Source organism: Ambystoma mexicanum, chromosome 6q, assembly GCF_040938575.1.
Source record: "Ambystoma mexicanum isolate Mex_15411 chromosome 6q, UKY_AmexF1_1, whole genome shotgun sequence".
Classification (NCBI taxonomy): Eukaryota; Metazoa; Chordata; class Amphibia; order Caudata; family Ambystomatidae; genus Ambystoma; species Ambystoma mexicanum.
Window position 1 is genome coordinate 496,646,191 of NC_090937.1, and position 19,768 is coordinate 496,665,958.

Sequence of the window (19,768 nt, forward strand, 5' to 3'; positions counted from 1 at the left end):
ACCATAATTAGCTCCTTCCCCATTCCCATTATGCCCTATGGGGGCAAAAATGGGAATGGGGAAGTGCCTTGGTGAATGGGGAATTACCGCCCCCGCTCACCTTGGAGTAGGGCGGTAATTCCGCCATCCACCAAGGCAGACATGGTAAAATACCGGCGGCAACCATGGCGCTAATAGCGCCATGGTTGCCGCCTACCGTGTAATGAGGCCCAATATGACTTGAATGACTAGGCACAGTGCTCCTGATTCTCAGAGATGTGCCCTTGAGCAAGTCTGAAGATGCCCAGGAGCATCTCTGATTTGTTCCTGCTGCTAAATTACACCTGATTCATAAGGGCTAAAAAAGGGCAGATCTTGAGGTGGCGGGAGCGTCTCCGGGATGCCCTTGTGAATCCCTGTTGCACAGGAGCATCTCCGAGATGCCCCTGTGAATCCCTGTTGCACAGGAGCATCCCTGAGATGCCCCTGTGAATCCCTGTTGCAATCCCCGAGATGCCCCTGTGAATCCCTGTTGCACAGGAGCATCTCCGAGGTGCTACGGGCCCTGTCTTTAGCCTTTGTGAATTAGTTGCAAGATAGCAGCAGCAAACCAAAGATCCTCCTGTGGGATTCCAACTTGCCCCTGTGCAAATCTTTGCGAATCAGCCACAACGTATCCACAATTCTAGCCTGAGTAACGCCTACTTATCACCCATGCATGAAGAGGATGGGCATGTGATAACATGACTATCCTTTTAGGAAGGATTGCCTTCACACTTTGTGGAGATGTGGCCATATGTTGACAGTCCTAACACAGCACTTAAAGACGCAGCACATATGAAACCCACAGTAAGAGTGAAACCGATGCAAACATTGGAAGTCATGCTTTTTTTCTTCTGCCATTTTGTTACAATTCTGGGATGAGTTGACAGCGCCTTTTTCACCTCCAAATTGGAGATGCTGCTTTTGTAGTGAGACCCGTATGCTGTGAGGGATCATCCTTTGCATAGGCTAAGATCACCCACAACATGAGCAGATGAACACTGTACAAGTGATGCTGAAGTATTAGCTCTCTCGGAAGAGTAAAAGGGACCTATTTCTCGCTAACCTTCAAAATGCATGCTATTATATGGGGTAATCAGGCGTGCAAAACATTGCCAGTGGTCCTGTCCCAGGATCAGGAATGCTAACTGTATGTCAACAACGTCATTGCCCCCTGTGTCTGGATAGCACTGCTGTTTTAACATTCGTTTAAGGGGCAGCTGTTTGTTTGTCTGTAGCATCAGTCCCATCTTTGGTCGCCATCTTTCAATTGGTCATCTTTGCGCTGCCTTCCACACTGCTGCAGCAACCAATCAGCTACTGTATTCAGCCTGGTGCATGCGCTTAGGCACAGACATAAAGAGCGGTGTTGCCACGTGTTTGTTGATTGCCTGTGAAAGCCAGTGAGGAGTACCAACACAACATTGTTTCAAAGGAAAACGCATGTGGCGTGCCACAGCTCACTGCCATTTGCACCTTCCAGGGGACAAAGTCCATTGTAAACTAGCCCCAGTTTCATACCAAAAGGACAACTGGCCATTGAAGCCAACAGAAACAACTGCTATTTCTCTTGCAAATATTTGACAACTAGTTGATTGTGCTATCAATACTCTTAATTACCAATTGGGAGTCAAATAAGATTTCTTTTCCCAGAATGGGAAATGTGCTTTTGGTTTTGGGTTGTTTTTAGTCTTCAATACATTTACAATTTCATTTTTTGAAATGGTATAAGACCAAAACTTATCTGAAATAAGACACCAACCCAAATATTCTGAAACAGTTTGGGGACCATGCTCTTCCAAATTGTTTCATCTAAACAAATTTCAAAGGACAGGATTGTTGAATGAACAGGGTCGATTAGGTAAAGCAGGAGCATGTGTAACCCAGGGGCCAGATGAATATGTGCCCCTCGCTCCATTGGTTACCTCTGACCGCCCCCCTGGAAGCTGCATCATTTGTTAACATTGCCCTCTTTTCACTCCCCTGCCCTCCGTCCTACCATCTCATCTTCACAACACCAACACTACTGCTGCCGCTATGTTTCCTTGGCAACCTACCAGCCTCCGATCCTTCAGTTCAGACAGGTCGCACACGCTGAGCCACGCCTCCTACCTGAGGGACTACGCCATGATAGAAGATGCGGTTATCCCCAGCCACCAGCAGGTATGTCTGTGTTTTGTTGTGGTTTTGTCTCTTTTGTTACTTCTGACATCTTCTGCTTGTTTTAGGTCACCACGTTAGTCTTCCAAAAATTGGCAACCTCGTCTTTGCACTTGTCCCCAATGATTTCACTAGGTCCCCTTCAACTTCTCAAGAGACGTGAAGGGACATTCTCTCCTTTTCATAAGCCATTTTACAATAGTATGTAAGCATGAAATCAGCACTTCAACCTACCAGTTGTTTTGTCGAACATGGATGCCAAATAAATTGCAATCCATGTACCAATGGAAAAAGCTTTAACGCAACCAAGTAAAGTTTGATTTCCACACTAGCACTTAAACAGGTAAAAGGCCTAATCTGAGCTGTTGTCCTGCTTTTTTTACTGCAAGATATTACCCTAGCAGGCCCAGGCCAGGAAAGGGATTCATAGTCTGCCCATACCCGTCTGCTTACATGAAACCCTGCCAATGATAAAAAGGGGCACCCTGGTTCTAGGGCAGGGATGTCCAACTCCAGGCCTCGAGGGCCGGAAACATGTTGGCTTTTCAGGATAGCCCTCATTAATATTAATGAGATAAATGTGCATGCAATGATTCTAAATGTATGCAGATTTCTTCTCATGAATATTAATGAGGGATATCCTGAAAACCCGTCAGTATTCCGGCCCTCGAGGCCTGGAGTTGGACAACCCTGGTCTAGGTAATATAGAGGTTCGAGGTTTATTCAGATAAGACATGTATCATCCCATTTTGAAACAGTTAAATATCTGGTATTTCAGATTTATCTTGCATCAAATAAAAAAATAATGTAATGCCATTTCTGTACAGTGTCCCTGTGCATCATCGCCTAATGTCCCCTTGTCACTGCGAGACAGCATTGCCGGTCCTGCTCTTTTCTATCAGAAGTCATGTGTACCGGTGCCTAGCGAGGCTACATCCCACAGGATGCCATGGTTTGTTGAGTGAAAGGTCATGAATGAAAAAGTAGTGCTTGGCACAAGGAAGTTGCCATGCAGTCTTTGCGGCTATCCCACCCGCCACACCGAGGGCATGCCCGTGCCTGTTTTACCTAATCACCGGTACTAGTCTGTTCCAGTTCACAAGCATTGCTATGGCTTCTTTATATGTTATTTGGAATCCCAAGTTACACTGCCTTTTGTCTTCAAGGCCTTCTGGTGAAGTAAGTTGAGAATACTACAAAAGCAAAACAAATGTCCCCCGCCGCCCCTCCCCATCTTCCACAATGGTAAAGCGCTATGGCCTTAGTCGGCACAGATATCAAAGATTTCTTCTCCCTGTGCTTCTCCTACAATAATGTGGCACCCTCCATGATTTGGGTCAGGCCACCTCGAGAGAGGCTGGTATTTTTTCTCTCAATCAATTCCCCCTCAGATCCCAGCTGCCACTGCTTGCCCACAGGCACTGGTCCTTCCTCCTTCTAGCCAAGGATGTGCCACCTGTTTGAGGCCTTAAGTCCAGAGTCATATGTCACCAGCAGATTAAGCAGCTGTGTAGCAAAACACGCCTGCGTATGCTGAAAGGGCTTCTCTTCACGGTGTAGCCGGAAGGACAAGTATGGCCAGATTATGCAGTTAAAATCTGACCCTTAACATGTCGGGCAGTAACTCCACTCAACAAACTCCCAATGCACATGTTTTCTTGCAGGAAGTGTACCCCGTTATTGAGCCTGCCCACTGTATGTGGCAAAGTTATTAGCAGATGGATACAGTCACACATAACTTCTCTTCACATCCATCTTGTGATCCACAAAGAGCCCCCCAGAAGCTGACTTCCCCAATACACGGATGCGGTAGATTTGTTGGAAAAAATGTTACCAATGGAGAAGGGACCGAATCTATTTTACTGAAAATCGAAATTAACTTTTTACTTTTGAAACTTTTTTTAATATGGGGGGAGAGCCCTGCTTCCCCCTTACCCCTCCCTACCCTAACTTTTACCCTAACCCCACACCCCACCTATTATGCACTACACATATACACCATTTCCTACCATTTTCGGTCAAATAAATTCAGTCACTTCTCCTTAGATAAAATTGCATTTGTTTAAAACTACGGTATCGCCAATACACTACTATCTCTTCTCCACTCTACTAACCGGATACTCCTGATACACTACTAGCTCTTCTCCACTCTATTAACCGGATACTCCTGATACACTACTATCTCTTCTCCACTGTACTAACCGGATACTCCTAATACACTACTATCTCTTCTCCACTCTACTAACCGGATACTCCTGATACACTACTAACTCTTCTCCTTTCTACTACGCAGACACTTCCAATCCACCAATAACCCTTCTCCACTCTACTACCCTGACACTCCAAATAAAATACTAACTCTTTTCCACTTTACTACTCGTACCTTGCCACTAACAATACACTACTACCTATTCTCCATTCTTCTAATCTGATGCTCCTGATACACTAATAACTTTTCTCAACTATGCTACCTTCATATATCTAAGACTATTGATACTTCTATACTCTTCTAACCTGCAGTTCCCAATAGAATACTAACTCTTCTCCACTCTGCACCTTAACAACCCTTATACGTCTCCACAATACTAATCTGACACTCCAAATAAACTAATAACTCTTGTCTTCTTTACTTCCCTGATGCTCCCAGTACACCACTAACTTTTTTCCACTCTACTACTCCAACACTCCCAATACACCACTAACTCTTCTCCACTCTAACATCCTGACACTCCTAATATGTCTCCTACTGCTAATCTGACACTCCAAACGAACATACTAACTCTTCTCCACTCTACTACCCTGACGCTCCCAATACACCACTAACTCTTCTCCAGTCTACTATCTTGACACTCTTAATACGCTACAAGCTCTTTTCCATTCTTCTAACCTGATACTCCTGATATACTAATAACTCTTCTGCAGTCTACTACCTTGACACTCCTAACACTTCTCTGTTCTACTAACCTGGCATTCCCAATTCTCTACTAACTCTTCTCCACTCCACTAGCCTGACATTCCCAATACACTACTAACTCTTCTCCTTTTTACTATGCGGGGACTTCCAATACACCAATAACTCTTCTCCACTGCACTAGCCTGACACTCCAAATAAACTACTGACTCTTCTCCACTTTACTACTCTTACCTTAACACTCCCAATACATTACTAACTCTTCTCCACTTTACTACTCTAACACTCCCAACACTCTACTAGCACTTCTCTGCATACTCAATGCAGGTTTGGATTGAGCATATGGAAACATGCCATGATTGGGAATGGGAAACATGACCGTATCTCCCCTCTGCCATTGAGTTGTGTGTTTGAGCCTCGTGTTTGAAGTGCATGTATTGCAGCTGTGCTTGGAGCCTGTTTCCCCCTTTCTCTGGGGTGCTAAATTGCCAGGTTTACATATCTCTTCTCCTGTTCTCAGGTGTCCCATTTAAGCAAGGACAAAGAAAAGAACTCGTATCGCATAAGCTGGGGCCCCGACAACTTGGACAACGTGGCCCTCTCCTCCAGCCCCATCCATTCTGGGTAAGGCATTTTGCAGATTGCATGTGGGTCCACAACCCAGGTAGCTAATAAGACCCTGCACACAATGCAGCACCATGTGAGACTCCTCAGTCCAGCTACAGCTCAATGTTTTTGGATTCTAGTACCTCAACATGCAACAATGTGAGAGTAATCAAAGAAGATTTGTGTTCATAGAGATTTCCCATTTCAAGCAAGACACGGCTCCAATATTGCACGGATATGCAAATGCCTTTCGGTTGTTAATGTTCAGTTAACTCCTAGGAAAACAAGAAGTGTTAGGAGAATACATACCTGGGGGCAGATTAGCAAGGGTGCATTTTGGAGCAAATTAACTTCGCACAGTTTTTGCTGTTCGTAGAGTAGGGAATGGAGGAAACTGCTTTTGCCCCAACCTGCAGTTTCTCAAAATTGTTTTTACTGGGGCAAACATAAGGCAGACAGGGTTCTTTCTATGCTTGCTACAGAAAAAGCAGCAATCGCACTTTTATATGTTACACCGAAAAAATAGTGCAAAAATCAGTCTTTTCATTTTTACGCTAGTGCAAATGTTTTTGGATAATACGCATCGGGCCCCGACCACGTTCTCTTTTCCCTTTGCACACATGGAAAGGCAAACTGTTGGCATATGAAGCATCTTTAAAATGTTGCATTATAGTGGCTAAGACCCCACTCCCCTTCCACCATTGAAATCAATGGGGGTCATTACAAGGTAGGAGGTAGCCATGATGCTATTAGCACCATGGCTACCCCCTTACCGCATTCCGGGTCCGGGTTCCCGAAATAGGGACTTACCGGGTCATTCCAACCTTGGAGGACCCGGTAAGTCCCCATTCCGGGAACCCCCATAGGGCTCAATGGGAATGGGAATGGAGCTGATAACGGTACCGCAATTTGCGGTACCGTTATTAGCTCTGAAGTCCCTTAACGGGTCCCTTCCATAACGCCTGGTAAAACCAGGCGTTAAGGAAGGCAACCGCTAAGGGACCTCGGAATAGGGTGTCCTTACCGGTGCCGGTAATCCCTTACCTGCAACCTCGTAATGACCCCCAATGTGTTTTACATTTTGATTGCATACTGTGTGACTACATGAGGGGTTAGGAAGTCACTGGGCCTCATTACACGGACGGCGGTAAGGGTTAACGGTCACCGTTAATGGTACCGGTGACCGTTAACCCTTACCGCCTTACTACGAGGTCCCTTTGCAGGTTGGAGACTTTAACGCCTGCTTGTTGCAGGCGTTAAAAACCAACCTGCAAAGGGACCAGGGAGCTAATTACGGTACCGCAAGTTGCGGTGCCGTAATTAGCACCTTCCCCATTCCCATTATGCCCTATGGGGCAAAAATGGGAATGGGGAAGGGCAATGGGGGAAGGGGGAATTACCACCCCACCAACCTTGGAATAGGGCGGTAATTCCCCTTTCCTCCAAGGCGGTGCCAGTATTTTACCGGCATGGACCAAGGTGCTAAGGTGCTAATAGCACCTTGGTCCACCTCTGTCCGTGTAATGAGGCTCAGAACATTGATCAGAGGAATGTGGGCCTGATTCACTCCAAGATGTGAAGACAGAATTCCCCCTGCACTTACATCAAGAGGACAGGACTGCCTGTGGCCACTGGGGACACACCTGTAGCCCTTGCAAGCATAGCGAAGTAATGGTGTGTTCCCGACACCGTGCTATGCATTTCACGGCTGATGCCGTGTGGGTGGGTGAGTGGGTGCAATCTGCCCCCTTTGCATGTGGGCTTTGTGAGCGCCTCTTTCGGAGGCGGAAATGTGCCAGAATGTCCAACATGATCGTTTCTTTTTGGGACTAGGAAATGCTGTATAGGGTATTGCATGCACATGTGGGCATTACTGCACCCTTGCAACTGGCTTCCCACAGGAGCGACCGACCACAGTGGTAAGGGGCGCAGACGCAGGTACTGACGCGCACATCCACGGGATCAATTTGTGAATTAGGGATGCACTTTTCAGTGCAGAGGCCAACCTTCGGCAGGCGTGGCCTGTCCGAAAACAGAGTTGTTGGCGGCAATCAAAGTTATTAGATGGGATGTTTAACTTTAGCTAATAGCTCTATGCACTAAATGCAAGGGTCTGGTTGCACGGGCAAATGCAAACTCAAGGGAACACAATCTTTTGTGAATCTACTCCTTTGTGTATTTTCTGTGCACGATGATAACTAAGAAAATGCAGTTCCGGCCCCTACTAGGGTTCTCAATACTACTCCTTGTAACCACTAATTCCTGTCGTGTGAGCATGCAAAGGTAGCTATATAATCTGAGAGAATCACAATGCACCTTGAGTCTGATTACTACAACTCATGCTTTGGAAACCTCTAACATTGGTCATAATGAACACAGCTCCAAAAAGAGCAGCTCTGAGGACGAGGGTGTCAGATTCTGTTGTGATTTCTAATAGAGCTTTAGGTTCAGAATGTTGACAGCGCTGCAGACAGTGCAATCATTCAAATAAGTGCGTTGGACACGTGAACATTGATTTTAAACCATATAGCATGAACTGGCACACCTGTCTACTTTTCCAGATGTCCAGTGTTTGCGTTGTGCTCAGCCTGTTTGTAAGCCTTCCACATTTTTCTAAGCTAACCAAAGGATCATGTGGCAGTCACTAGAAAGCCTCACCTTCCATCATCTTCAAAACCTCTCAAGATTCAGGAGTAAACATTGTCTCACGAAAATGTATAAATGATCTTTTCAAATTCGAAACGCCAGCCTTGAAGAACTCTACACATGGCTACCACCTAACTACATGGGATATCGCTCAAAGAGGTGTTGCCGCCTTGTCCGCGGACTGTGGTGGCTTTGGTAGGAAAGGGACCGGGCCTGCAAAGTCTAAGCCAAAGTCTGCCACTAGGCCAGTCCATGCTTTGAGGCCAACCGATATGGAGGGTTTTTTAAATAAATCAAAGAACACAGAGAAAAGCACTAACACAGAGCAACAATGTTAATGTTGTAGGCTAATAACTCACATGCATGTTTTGTTGAGGTGCAAACCAGTTCTCAAGTTGTTGTAGGCAGGAAAAGGTTGCAGGACACTGTGGGCCGGGACATTATTTCATGCTTTACTCTGCCTAGCTCTTTGGACCGGTACTGCAGAAACATTGCAATGATGCAGGTCCATTCTGTAAGTATTTGCACCAGCAAATATTGTCCTGGCTCAAAAATGCATTAAAATAATAAGTACCTGATTTATAAAAGCATTTTTCAATGGGAAAAGTCCTTTAAAAAAATAAACGCGTTCCAAATCAGGCTCTAATTATTTACACGAGGGTAACTTTTGCACTGGTGCAAATACCGTTCCTAATTGCACTTGAATCGGGGCAAAGTTTCTGTAATTTGGCCCATGGTTTCCAAACCCATGCCAAAAAAAGCCAAGATGTGAGTATGCACTGTCACCTTATAACGGAGCTCCATAAAAAGCATTGCCAGAGTTAGAAATTGCACTAGACTTCCGTTCCTTGCTGGCATATGGTGTGACGGGTATCACTTACGTAACTAGCAACCATATCAGAGCATGGCCCGTAGTTTTTTAAAAGTATGGTGTTATAGCCAAAAGTGCGACTTTTCACATTACATTTCATCAAAAATAAACCGTAATTTGTACTGCATTCCTCGACTAGAACCATAAGCTGGCCATTAGGGTTTCGACACAATGAGCAACGCAACAACACTACACTGTTTACATGCTTGTCCCTCAGGGTACAGAAAGGTTGCTGGCTATGGTGCGTCTATGCCAGCCTTCAGAGAGACCACGGAAATAGCACTGTATGGGCCTCATTACGACCTCGGTGGTAGCCATGCCGCTATTGGCGGTAAAACCAGACGTGCAGAGCTGGTCCCGCGAGGGGACCTCGTAATCGGGTGGGACGGGGTTGACGGCGCTGGCACCTTTACCGGCACCGTTAACCCAGTCCCGCCTGGGTTATAATGAGGCCCTATGTGTCCAACTGCCACGGCAAAAGAGTGTATACATTTTGGGTGAATTCTGATGTCTGTCATTCCAAAGACTGTTCATTGAGAACCATTAAACTGTGTACTGGTATTATGGGTCATTAAAGCGATCGGAACCAGAAGATATTCTGGGCCTCATTACGAGTCGGGTGGTCCGGAAATAACAGTGGCGTAAACTCGCCACCACTGTTATTTCCGGTCTGCCTGATCTCGAGTCCTGCAGGTGGGAGGTGGCATTCCCGCCAGGTCTGACCTGGTGGGTTTAACTCCGCCAACCTGCAGGCGGACGTGGAAACACCGGCACCATCACGCACGAGATGGTGCCAGTGTTTTCACTTCCCCATTCCCATTGAGTCCTATGGGATTCAATGGCAATGGGGATTTACCGAATTCCGCCTCTGGAATTCCCCGGACACCAGGGTCGTAATGCCTTGGTAATTCCGGGAGTCACAGGCGGAATGGTAATATGAGTCCGGCGGTAACCGAGCCGGAAAAACCGGCAGGTTGCCGCCGGACTCGTAATGAGGCCCTCAGTGTCTACTGATATATCAAAAGTGATGCTGGTATTGTCAGGATACACAGGTAGGGTCCATAGTGATGGATGGGCTCTGGGTATGCTGCTACGTTATGCTGCATGATTTCTCCCTGCCGTGTAATATTTGGAGTAGTAGACATGCAGCCTAGTTTAATTTCAGCGGGTACGACATTGTTACATCGCCAGTATATTTGTCGATTCGTTTTTTGCCGAAAAATCTTTCAACGGAAAAACGAATTAAAAAAAAGATAGGCGGAGTGGTAAATTGTTATAAGGGCTAGGGGTGGGAAATAGGAAGTAAATAATAGGAGAGAAGGGTTTTGGGGGCCCCCCAAATATAAAAAAAAAACAACAAGCTTAAAAAAAAAGAATTTCGCCAAAAAACTCGTCGAAGAAATAACTGATGATGTAACAACATCGAACCATTTCAGAGAACACAGGGCTGTGTAGACAGATGCCACTCCTTTTACAGTGCACCCCCTCACAATGCTCCTTTTTCGATAGAGTATCCCTAAACACAAGTACAACTAAATAAAGGGCATATATCAAGCACTGACAAACTGCTATCTCGATACAGTGCACTAGTGCACAGCAGTACATGGGGAGCATTAACCTTGATTTGTGCTGGGCTACTATCTAGGGCTAGAAAATCGACTCCTAGCACGTCATACAAGTTATCTTGTTTTAAGATGAAGTTGGAATCATTTGCATATACTTATATTTCGATTGCTAACCGATTTAAAGTACTTTTTAAAGTTTTAAAGTGTTCTAAAGATGTATTTACATTTTTTTTTAAACTAGTTGGCATTAACATTTGCATCAGCATTGTTGCGTTGGCAGAACCTTTTATGGAAAACCTCCAATTCGTCTACACATCTTTTAGAACTTTCAAATATGTGTGGCTAAGGTTTTTTATCTCGCTAATCACCAAACCCAAATTTGTGACAAATTGCAACCTCGTTTCAAAAATCCCCAAAAAATGTAAAACCTTGTAGCTACCACTAAAACTATTTAAAACATTGACCTTTGTTCTATTTTTCAAAGACATCCTAACAAACTATTTAAAGAAATTGACTTTTTAAATAAGTTATATCATCGGCCTGGATCAACAGACAAGACGCAGACTGGTTTATGTTTTCAGTGTGCTTTAATTGATATTGTTAATGTTTTTTTTTTAATAGAACAAATAGAAAATAAACCAAATATTCAGGGAGAATTGGCACCCTTAACCCTTCCGGGAAGGCTGACAAGGGTGGTCTACCCTTTTGGTTCCCCTTTTTTACACTCTCCTTCCTCTTTCGGGATTCTGGGTTATAGGTGGGCCATTCAAGCAATGGTCTTTGGAAATAATTACCAGTCCTAAAACAAAAATGTCCTTCTTGGAATGGTCATGAAAGTTTTTCATTTGCCTACTCCAATGGAATCTAACTATGCAGTTAAACAGGAATGTCTCTCTGCAATTAACAGTTGTAATTACAAGGTTCCGATCCAAAAGAATTTACATAATTGATGGTTTTTCCCTCAGCCACTCTTTCTCCACGCCAAAATCTCACTTTGTTCTCCTTTGTAAACTGTACTCATCCAGTGGGATGCGTTCCACCTCCTGGGTTGTCGTAGACATCCAAGGATTTGTTGGGTCTCCTCCAGTGAGAACAAGAAAGAGTCAGGTGTCTCTCCCTCTTTTGCAAGGGGCCATCCAGGTTCACCTCTCTCATTTGGTATCCCCACGATCCTGAGGGTTCTGCCACTTCCCTATCTGAGGGCCCTGTTTTCCTGTCCATTCCAAGGCCCTCTTACACCTGCTATTTTTCTGTTCCTCTTCGATTCCATGCCACATACTTGTTCTTCCTCCCACCACCCTGCTGATGTTCACCCCAGCCGCCTCCTCATATTGTAACTCCAACCTTCCCCTGATGTCTTCCAACCTTCTATTAATGTTCTGCCGCAACCTCCTCTTGCTCCTCTCTTGCAGCCTCCTCCCGGTATTGTAATCCAACTCACTCCTGATGTTCCGCCCTGACCACCTCCTTATGTTGTAACCCCTCCCACTCATAAAATTCTGCTCCACTCGCTTTCTACTGTCCTAATCCACCCCCTCCTGATGTTCTAACCTAAGATCTGATTGGTAGATTCCACCCTGTTCTTTAGGTTCTAGACCAACCACATTCTTCCTCTCCTCATCTTCCACTCTCAGGTGACTCTTACCCCTCCGCCCTCAAGCCTCTTAATCTTCCCGCCTGTTTTTTCCAACCTCCTTCCACTGCCTCATACCTGAACTGCCAACCTCCTCCAAACTCCTAATACTGTGCATCTTTAGTACCTTGTAACAAATTAATGTTAAATGTGCAAAATATAGTGAAACATTAAACAAATGTAATACATTTCAACTTTTAAAAACTCCTAGAATACATTTTCCATTTCTAAAATGTAAACATTGGAAAATGACTTTTAGAATATGTTTACTAACAATTCCAACTATGCAAAACTAACAACGTATTTTCAAGCTACTCTGGTGTTTTTTAAATATCCTAATGAACTTTTATACTTTATGTAGCTAACAAGTGCAGTGTTTTAAAACCACTAATCCCATGGTTTGCCTCTAAAGAGCTTTTATATCCGTTTAACTAATAATCCCATCTTTTTAAAGAAATAAAATAAATTGCAGTTAATCCTTTAATGTCCAGATTTCTTTGCTAGCCATAACGTTCATGCCAACATTTTCGAAAATTAGGTTGGCAAACGAATTTTAAAGTAAGCGTAATCTGCTGTAAAAATCTCGGTCTCAGAAACTCAAGAAATAATGTGCCGTGCCTGACGCCAGGCATTCTGACGCAAAACATCAATAACTGAGAATACACAGGTGCTACTTGCCCGTCTTGTGGGCTAGTCGCACACGTGAGTAGGGAGGTTCACTGGTGAGTGCTGGCGGAATCATCATAGATGCCATTTGTGGAATTTTGCTTTTTCTGTGATGCGTCAGTGACTCCTTCTGAACACCATAAACATGGGGTTTCATGGAAAATAACAGGATTCTGGCTGCAGGTCAGTGCCCCTTGTGACACGCTGAAGCACAGTTTTCATCGAACACAAAACGTTGCAGTGACCACAGCCTGCAGTACCAAGTTCCACTTCAAAGCCCACCCACTGCAACAGGCAGAGAGGACAGGGAATAGGCATTAAGCTTAACTTGCTTTCACTTTTGCATTCCAATCAAAGACTATTTGGGGTCAGCAAAGAACGTTCACATTGTGATATGCAGTATTCCACAAAGTGCACACTATAACAGTATTCATGTCTCTTTGACCAATGAAATCTACTGACCTATTGGAATAGCTGTAAGTATGTACATATGTCATTGGAGGACTTGTTCAACATAGACTCTGAATGTTGAAGCAGCACCATATGTTGTATGTGAAGTTATTTAACATGTATGGACATGTATTAACTATGCTTGAATGCAATGCTTTGAGTGCCCACAAGCCCATGTCTATGCTCGTTTCTCTACTTATATTTTCTTTGCTTTTTACTTCTGCCTACATGCTTTCTTTCTACTAAATGATCTGTTCCGTTGCAGCCGGGCCTCTCCGTGTCTTGATCGTGACCATAGCAGGTGAACTTCTCACTCATTTCTTTTCTGTACGCCTTGCCTCGCGCGACTCACTTTGCCAACCTTGCACCAGATCTCCACCTCAGGGTGCTTTGATGTGTACATGTTCGGCCAAAGGCAGGATGGAGATGCCAACACGTTCTAATCATAGGAGGAAGACCCACCGGCAATTCCTTAAATTGGGTCCACTTGTTTCTGTGTTCACTTCCCTAGGTTACAGCTGCACAGTGTGCACACACCTCAGGAGTAGACCTTACCAGAAAGGTGTGCCAGTGGAATGACCTTTAGAAAGAAAGTGAAGACAGATTTAAGCAGTAAGGGGGTAATGGCAGTTCTCTGAGACAAGGTTCTCACAATTTAAAAGCATCTAGAGTATTCTTTGACTTGATTGCAAGGTTATGACTTATATGAAGGTGCCTCATTTCTCCCCACCTTTTGTGTGTACTTGCAACATCAGCTCAAAAATCCCTTTCCATGCTGCTGGGCGGCTTTCATAAATCCACGTCATCCATGTAAGCCCACGGGCATTTATGTCCCAAACATATATGTTTGTATTGCGTTTGGGAGAAGCGTCCAGCAAAGTGAAGCTTTTCTGCAAACTTCATGTATGTGGCCCAAAGTACTTAGCCACCGTTTTAGAAATGTTCTATTAAGGTGCACTGTAACTGCAAGTGCAGCTTCAACAACATTTGAATTAAAGAAGATCACAATAACAGATGAAGTTTCTGTAGGAAAAATTAAGCAGGAGAACATAATGTGGAGTTAATATCTTGAAAGTAAAATGTTTGAATTGCCATCTAACATATCTAACATAAGGGTGGAATAGGCCAGTTCAGATACCAAGTCGTACATGCTGCAGCACCATCTAGTACATGCTGCGCCATGTATGGAAGTTCACCTCCAGTTCTGAGCCACATAGCAAAGCACTATTGGTATGCAGCCACTACATAAAATTATTGTATTTATGCTCCATGTGAAAATAATATAATTGTTTTATACAGCAGTGTTCTTTTATACAGCCTTGGCAGCCTAGGACCAACAGCTTTGAAAGATGCAACAACCACTTATGGATTTCGAATGGATTCCCTCCTCCCACAGATTAGACATCTATGATATCCCTATCCTAGCACAGCTGTTCTTCATAAGCCTTTCTGCCATCATGGGGCGCAGCACGGCTCTGCCTGGTGCCTCCATGTGTCCCGCGCTGGACATGACGTCGAGGCCATCATATATTGAGACGCCTCATCCGTGACCTCCGTTCCTTTTTTCCACACACTCTGTCTGCTAATCTCTCAAGCTTTGAGATTTTTTTCTCTGTGCCACTACTCCACCTAAGGCCTTGGGCTTCAAACGTGTATGGATTGCGGTCGGCAGATGTCGGTCTCGGATCTGCAATGAATTTAATTTGTCTCTACTGCTTGGGCGAGGACCACGATGAAGATCTTCACGTTCATCCACAGGGTGAGGCTCCATTGTCTAGTTTGAGGTTGCACGGTGCAGATCACTGTTCTGTGTACAGGGCGGCTCCACGCAAGGAGAAGGAAAAGGCAAAGAAGAAGAAGGAACATTGTAGAAGGTCCCGCTACCCGAGTGAATTCTCGCACTAAGACTCCTCTTCTTCCTCAAAAAAGAAGAGCCACCACTCCAAGGATTCTCCTGAGTGGCTGGTGCATGTACCTTTTCCTACCCAATCATTCTCAGTGGAGGAATGGGAGAAGTTCTGCCTTAAGTTGCTAGACATCTTTGCCAATGCGCCAGTTGCTTCAGCCTAAACGCATTTGGCTGTGACAACTGTGCCGTCAGCTCCGGCTGCAGAGCTGACGGGTCCTACCGTGACTGTTAAATTCGGCTGGGGACCACTCCTGCATGCCTATAGGCTCAGGCCTGGACCAAAAGACAACTAGAGTTCCTCATTTCGGACAGGCCCCGCCCTTTCGGGCATCGAGGTCTTGGTACTGGTTCCGACTTTGCCATCAGCGCAAATTGGCATCGTTGAAACCGTGGTTCCTTTGGAGTATGCTCTGCTCCCCATGGACACTGTCATGCCCAAGATGTATGACATCTATGACGAGGAAGGTGACCAGGTTCCCTTTGGGTTTGAACCACTGGTTTCTAGGCAGGGGAGAGATTTCTCAGAGGAGATCTATGGGCAAGGTGAGGATGTACTGAGGTACAGTGGCCTCAATACCTCCTCTGAGATGGACATTCTGCTGGCTCCCACCCCTGCCACCTTTCAGCGGTTGATGGCTAAGGTGGCCAATAATCTGGGGCTTTGTGCTCGATCCAGATCCAAGGTTCAGTGCGAACTGTGCGATATTTGGGACAATGCCCCTAAAAAAGAGACACGCTGTCGCTCACCCTTTAATGTGGCAGTGGAGGCCCACATGCTGGAAGTGTGGGAGATATCTCTCTCATTGACATGAAGCTGGCAAAGAAGTACCATCCTGTCCCATTGGCTCCAGTGTTTCTCTCCTCTCATGCCTTATGGAGAGTTTATGGTTTAGGCACGACGGCTAGCCTAAAGACCTCCACTTTCCCTTCTACCTGACAGGGAAAATAAGAGGTATGACACCTGGGGTAAGAAGGTGTTTGCGTCAGACAGTCTTGCCCTGCGTGCCGTGAATGTATCTTGCCCTATGGGAAAGTTCTTTTTCGGCTATTGGGCTGCTGTGGCCAATGTTGGTGAACATGTCCCTGAAGGGGAGATGAAGGACAGTTTTCTGTCCTTAGTTGCTGATGGGAAGGATGCTTCCCGCCAGACGTTGCAATCATGACTGAACGCTGTGGATTGTGTGGGCAGGTCCATGACCACGAGCATGGTGGTCAGATGCCACTCTTGGCTGAGGACGTCAGGATTTGCGGTTGATGTCCAGGCCCAGCTGTTGGACTTGCCTTTCGATGGACAGAATATTTTTGGAGCTAAAGCTGATGATGCCCTCCAGAAGGTCCTGTCATCAAAGGCAACAGCTAAATCCTTTGGGTTTTCTGTGCAACAGCCCTCTGTGCCGTTGTCTCGTCATAGGGTTTTTAGCCTCTCCCCTGCTTATGTCCCAAGAAGCCTTGGTCAGTCTGCCCCGGGAAGAATACAGGGCTGGTGCTTCCTGAGAGGTAGCAGTACCCATAGGGTTGATGCAGCCTCAGCCACTGTCCTTGCTGCGCCTCAGGGTGCAAAACCTCAGTGATGTGATCTGCTACTCAATGCTGGTGGGGGAGTGGCTTTCCCTGTTCAGCACAGAATGGTCAAGGACTGCATACGGTGCTTGTGCCTTTCAAGTCATTCAACAAGGATATTGCCACCAATTCCTACAGCACCCTCCAGACCACGGCCTTCATGCTGCCACCTTGTCTCTGGACCCCATGCTCCTGGATGGAGTCTGTCAGCTTCTTTAGGAAGAGCCCAATCGATCTACTACTGTGCTCAAAACGAGTCATGGGGTGGTACTCCACCCATTTTCTGTTACACCGGCTCACATCCTGCAAGCCCTCAATCTGCAGGACTGGTTAGTATCACTGGACCTTCAGGATGCCTACTTCCATTTGGTGATTCATTGAAAGCACCGGAAGTACCTGGGGTTCATTGTGGGCTTTCATCACTACATCCTGCCATTCGGTCTTTCTTCGGCTTTCAGGGTTTTGACCAATCTTGCTTGCCTCAGGAGAGAAAGCATTCATGTCTTTCCTTACCTGGACAACTGGCTCCACACATCTAGCATCGGAGCATCTACTCCGCACATGCACACTATTAAACAGCTTGGGTTTTTCCCTGAACTTCAAAAAGTCTCTAGTTTCTCTGTCCCAGGCCCTCCGATTTATCAGAGCGGTTTCGGACACTTGGCTGGACAGGGATCTCCTGCCCGAGGACCTAGTGGAGAACATCTTTCATGTGGTCAATGTCCTCCAATCCCAGGAACAAGTCCCGGCCTTGGCTTTCCTGTGCTTTCTGGCCTTCATCCTAGTGGTACTGGAGGCAAGGCTGCACATGAGATCGCTTCAGTGGGTTCTCCGTTGCCAATGGTCACAGTTCGCAGGTCTCAGACCAGGTGGTTCAGGATCTTGCATGTTGGGCCATATGGGACAGCTTTCTGAGAGGCATGTTGTTTCATCAATCTTGCATCTCTGACTGGTTGGGGTGCTTACTTGTCAGACCAGACGATAATCAGACTGTGGTCTCCCACAGAGTCTCAAGAACACATCAACTTGCTGGAGCTGAGGGCAATCAGGCTGGCCCTGGTCACTTTCCTCCTCCCTGTAAAATGCAAGATTGTGCTGATGCTGACCGACAACACAGTGGTCATGCACTACATCAACAAACAGGGTGGTGGAGGTCCTTGCCTCTGTGCAGAGAAGCAATTTGACTGTTGTTCTGGGCTCTGGAGAACAGTGTCTCTCTGGCAGCGGCTTATTTGGCCAGAAGTGAAAATGTTACATTGGATACCTTGAGCAGACAGAATTTGGCCTCCCAAAAATTGGAACCTGGAAGTTCTGGAGGAGATCTTCTTTTAGGGGACTCCTCAAGTGGACCTCTCTGCTTCCAGTGTCAACAGGAAGTGCAAGTTCTGCTCCAGGGAATTTACTCATCAGGGAGCTCTGGGGGATGCACTGACTGTCGAGTGGACTTTGGACCTCCTTTATACTTTCCGGCCATTCTCTGTGATTCAGCTGGTTCTAAGGAGGTTGCACCTATTTGGAACCACACTGATCCTGATTGCTATGAACTGAGCCCAGAGAACTTGTTATCCAGATTTGCTGGACATGGGCATCTGCCCTCCCTGGCGCATTCGGAAAAGAGTTGTCTTGCTCTCCCAATCAAAGGGGCGTATCTGCCACCTGAACCTCAGCAGCCTGAACTTTCATGGTTGGCTACTGAGAGGCTGAGATACAAGGAGTGAGACTAGTCGGACAACATCTTTGATGTGCTCCTTTCAGCTAGGTGGCCCACTTTTAAATCCATTTATGCCTGCAGACACCGTACATTTGTGATTTGGTGCCGGGAGAGGGATCTGGATCCTTTGTCCTGTCCGCTATCCCCTGTCTTGGATTTTCTGTTATCCTTGGCCCAAGCGGGCCTGCAGCTTTATACTGTAAAGGAATACATCACTGCTATTTCGGTGTTCAAAAGGTCCCTGGAACAGGACTTGTTCATCACAATACCCACTGTTATGCAGTTATTGCTGTGCTTATGTAACCAGTTTCCTCCCCACCAGTTTGTGGTTTTGGCGTGGTAATTAAATTTAGTTTTGACATTCTTTACGGGTGCTCCATTAGAGCCCCTTCATTCCTGTTATATTAGATTGCTCATGCATACAGTGATTTTCCTGGTAGCCATCACTTCCACGAGGCATGTGAGTGAGCTCCAGGTGTTGTCTGTTGTACCTTCCTATTTGTTTTTTACCAATGAGAAGGCGACTTTGAGAGTGAGACCCTCCTTTCTGCTGAAAGGGGTTTCGGATTTCAATCTCTCTCAGAAGATCCAACTTCCTATGTTTTTTCATCCGCCTCACACTTCGAAGGCAGAGGAACGATTCCATCAGCTGGTCCTGGTCTGGGCTCTTAAGTTCTACCTCCCGCATACTAGAGAGGCTACGAAAGATGGGCATCTTTTCATGGGTTATGCTGGGGTTCGTGCTGGTAGGGCTGTGACCAAACCGACCCTGCTGAGGTGGACCATTCTCTGCATCTCGGAATACTATAATCTGGCTGGGAAGGAGGTCTCTTAGGGTCTCAGAAGAGTGGCTGCCATCTCTGCCTTGCAGAGGGGAGTCGTTGTCCTGGACATCTGCCAGGCTGCAATGTGGATCTCTCTGCAGACATTTGCTAAGAATTACTGCTTGGATTCCCTTGCGGGTCAGGATGTGCGTTTTGGTAGGGCAGTCCTCCAGAGTTTTATGGTCTAGGTGGTGTCCTTGTTTCCTCTCTCCTCCAGATTTACATACTGCTTATG

General features: G+C 45.9%; 1 protein-coding gene across 40 annotated transcripts in view; it reads left to right on the forward strand.

The window, feature by feature from the left end:
• The window catches only part of ANK2 (ankyrin 2), a 1,645,279-nt gene that overhangs the window by 1,342,886 nt on the left and 282,625 nt on the right, over nt 1-19,768 (forward strand). For 25 of the 40 annotated variants that reach the window (XM_069630993.1, XM_069630997.1, XM_069630984.1 and 22 more), the window contains 3 exons: nt 2,082-2,184; nt 5,613-5,716; nt 13,795-13,830. In XM_069630993.1, coding sequence (XP_069487094.1) covers nt 2,082-2,184; nt 5,613-5,716; nt 13,795-13,830 — 243 coding nt within the window. The remainder of the gene's footprint in view (nt 1-2,081; nt 2,185-5,612; nt 5,717-13,794; nt 13,831-19,768) is intronic. The other 15 variants (XM_069630990.1, XM_069631013.1, XM_069630998.1 and 12 more) reach the window with 1 other exon arrangement.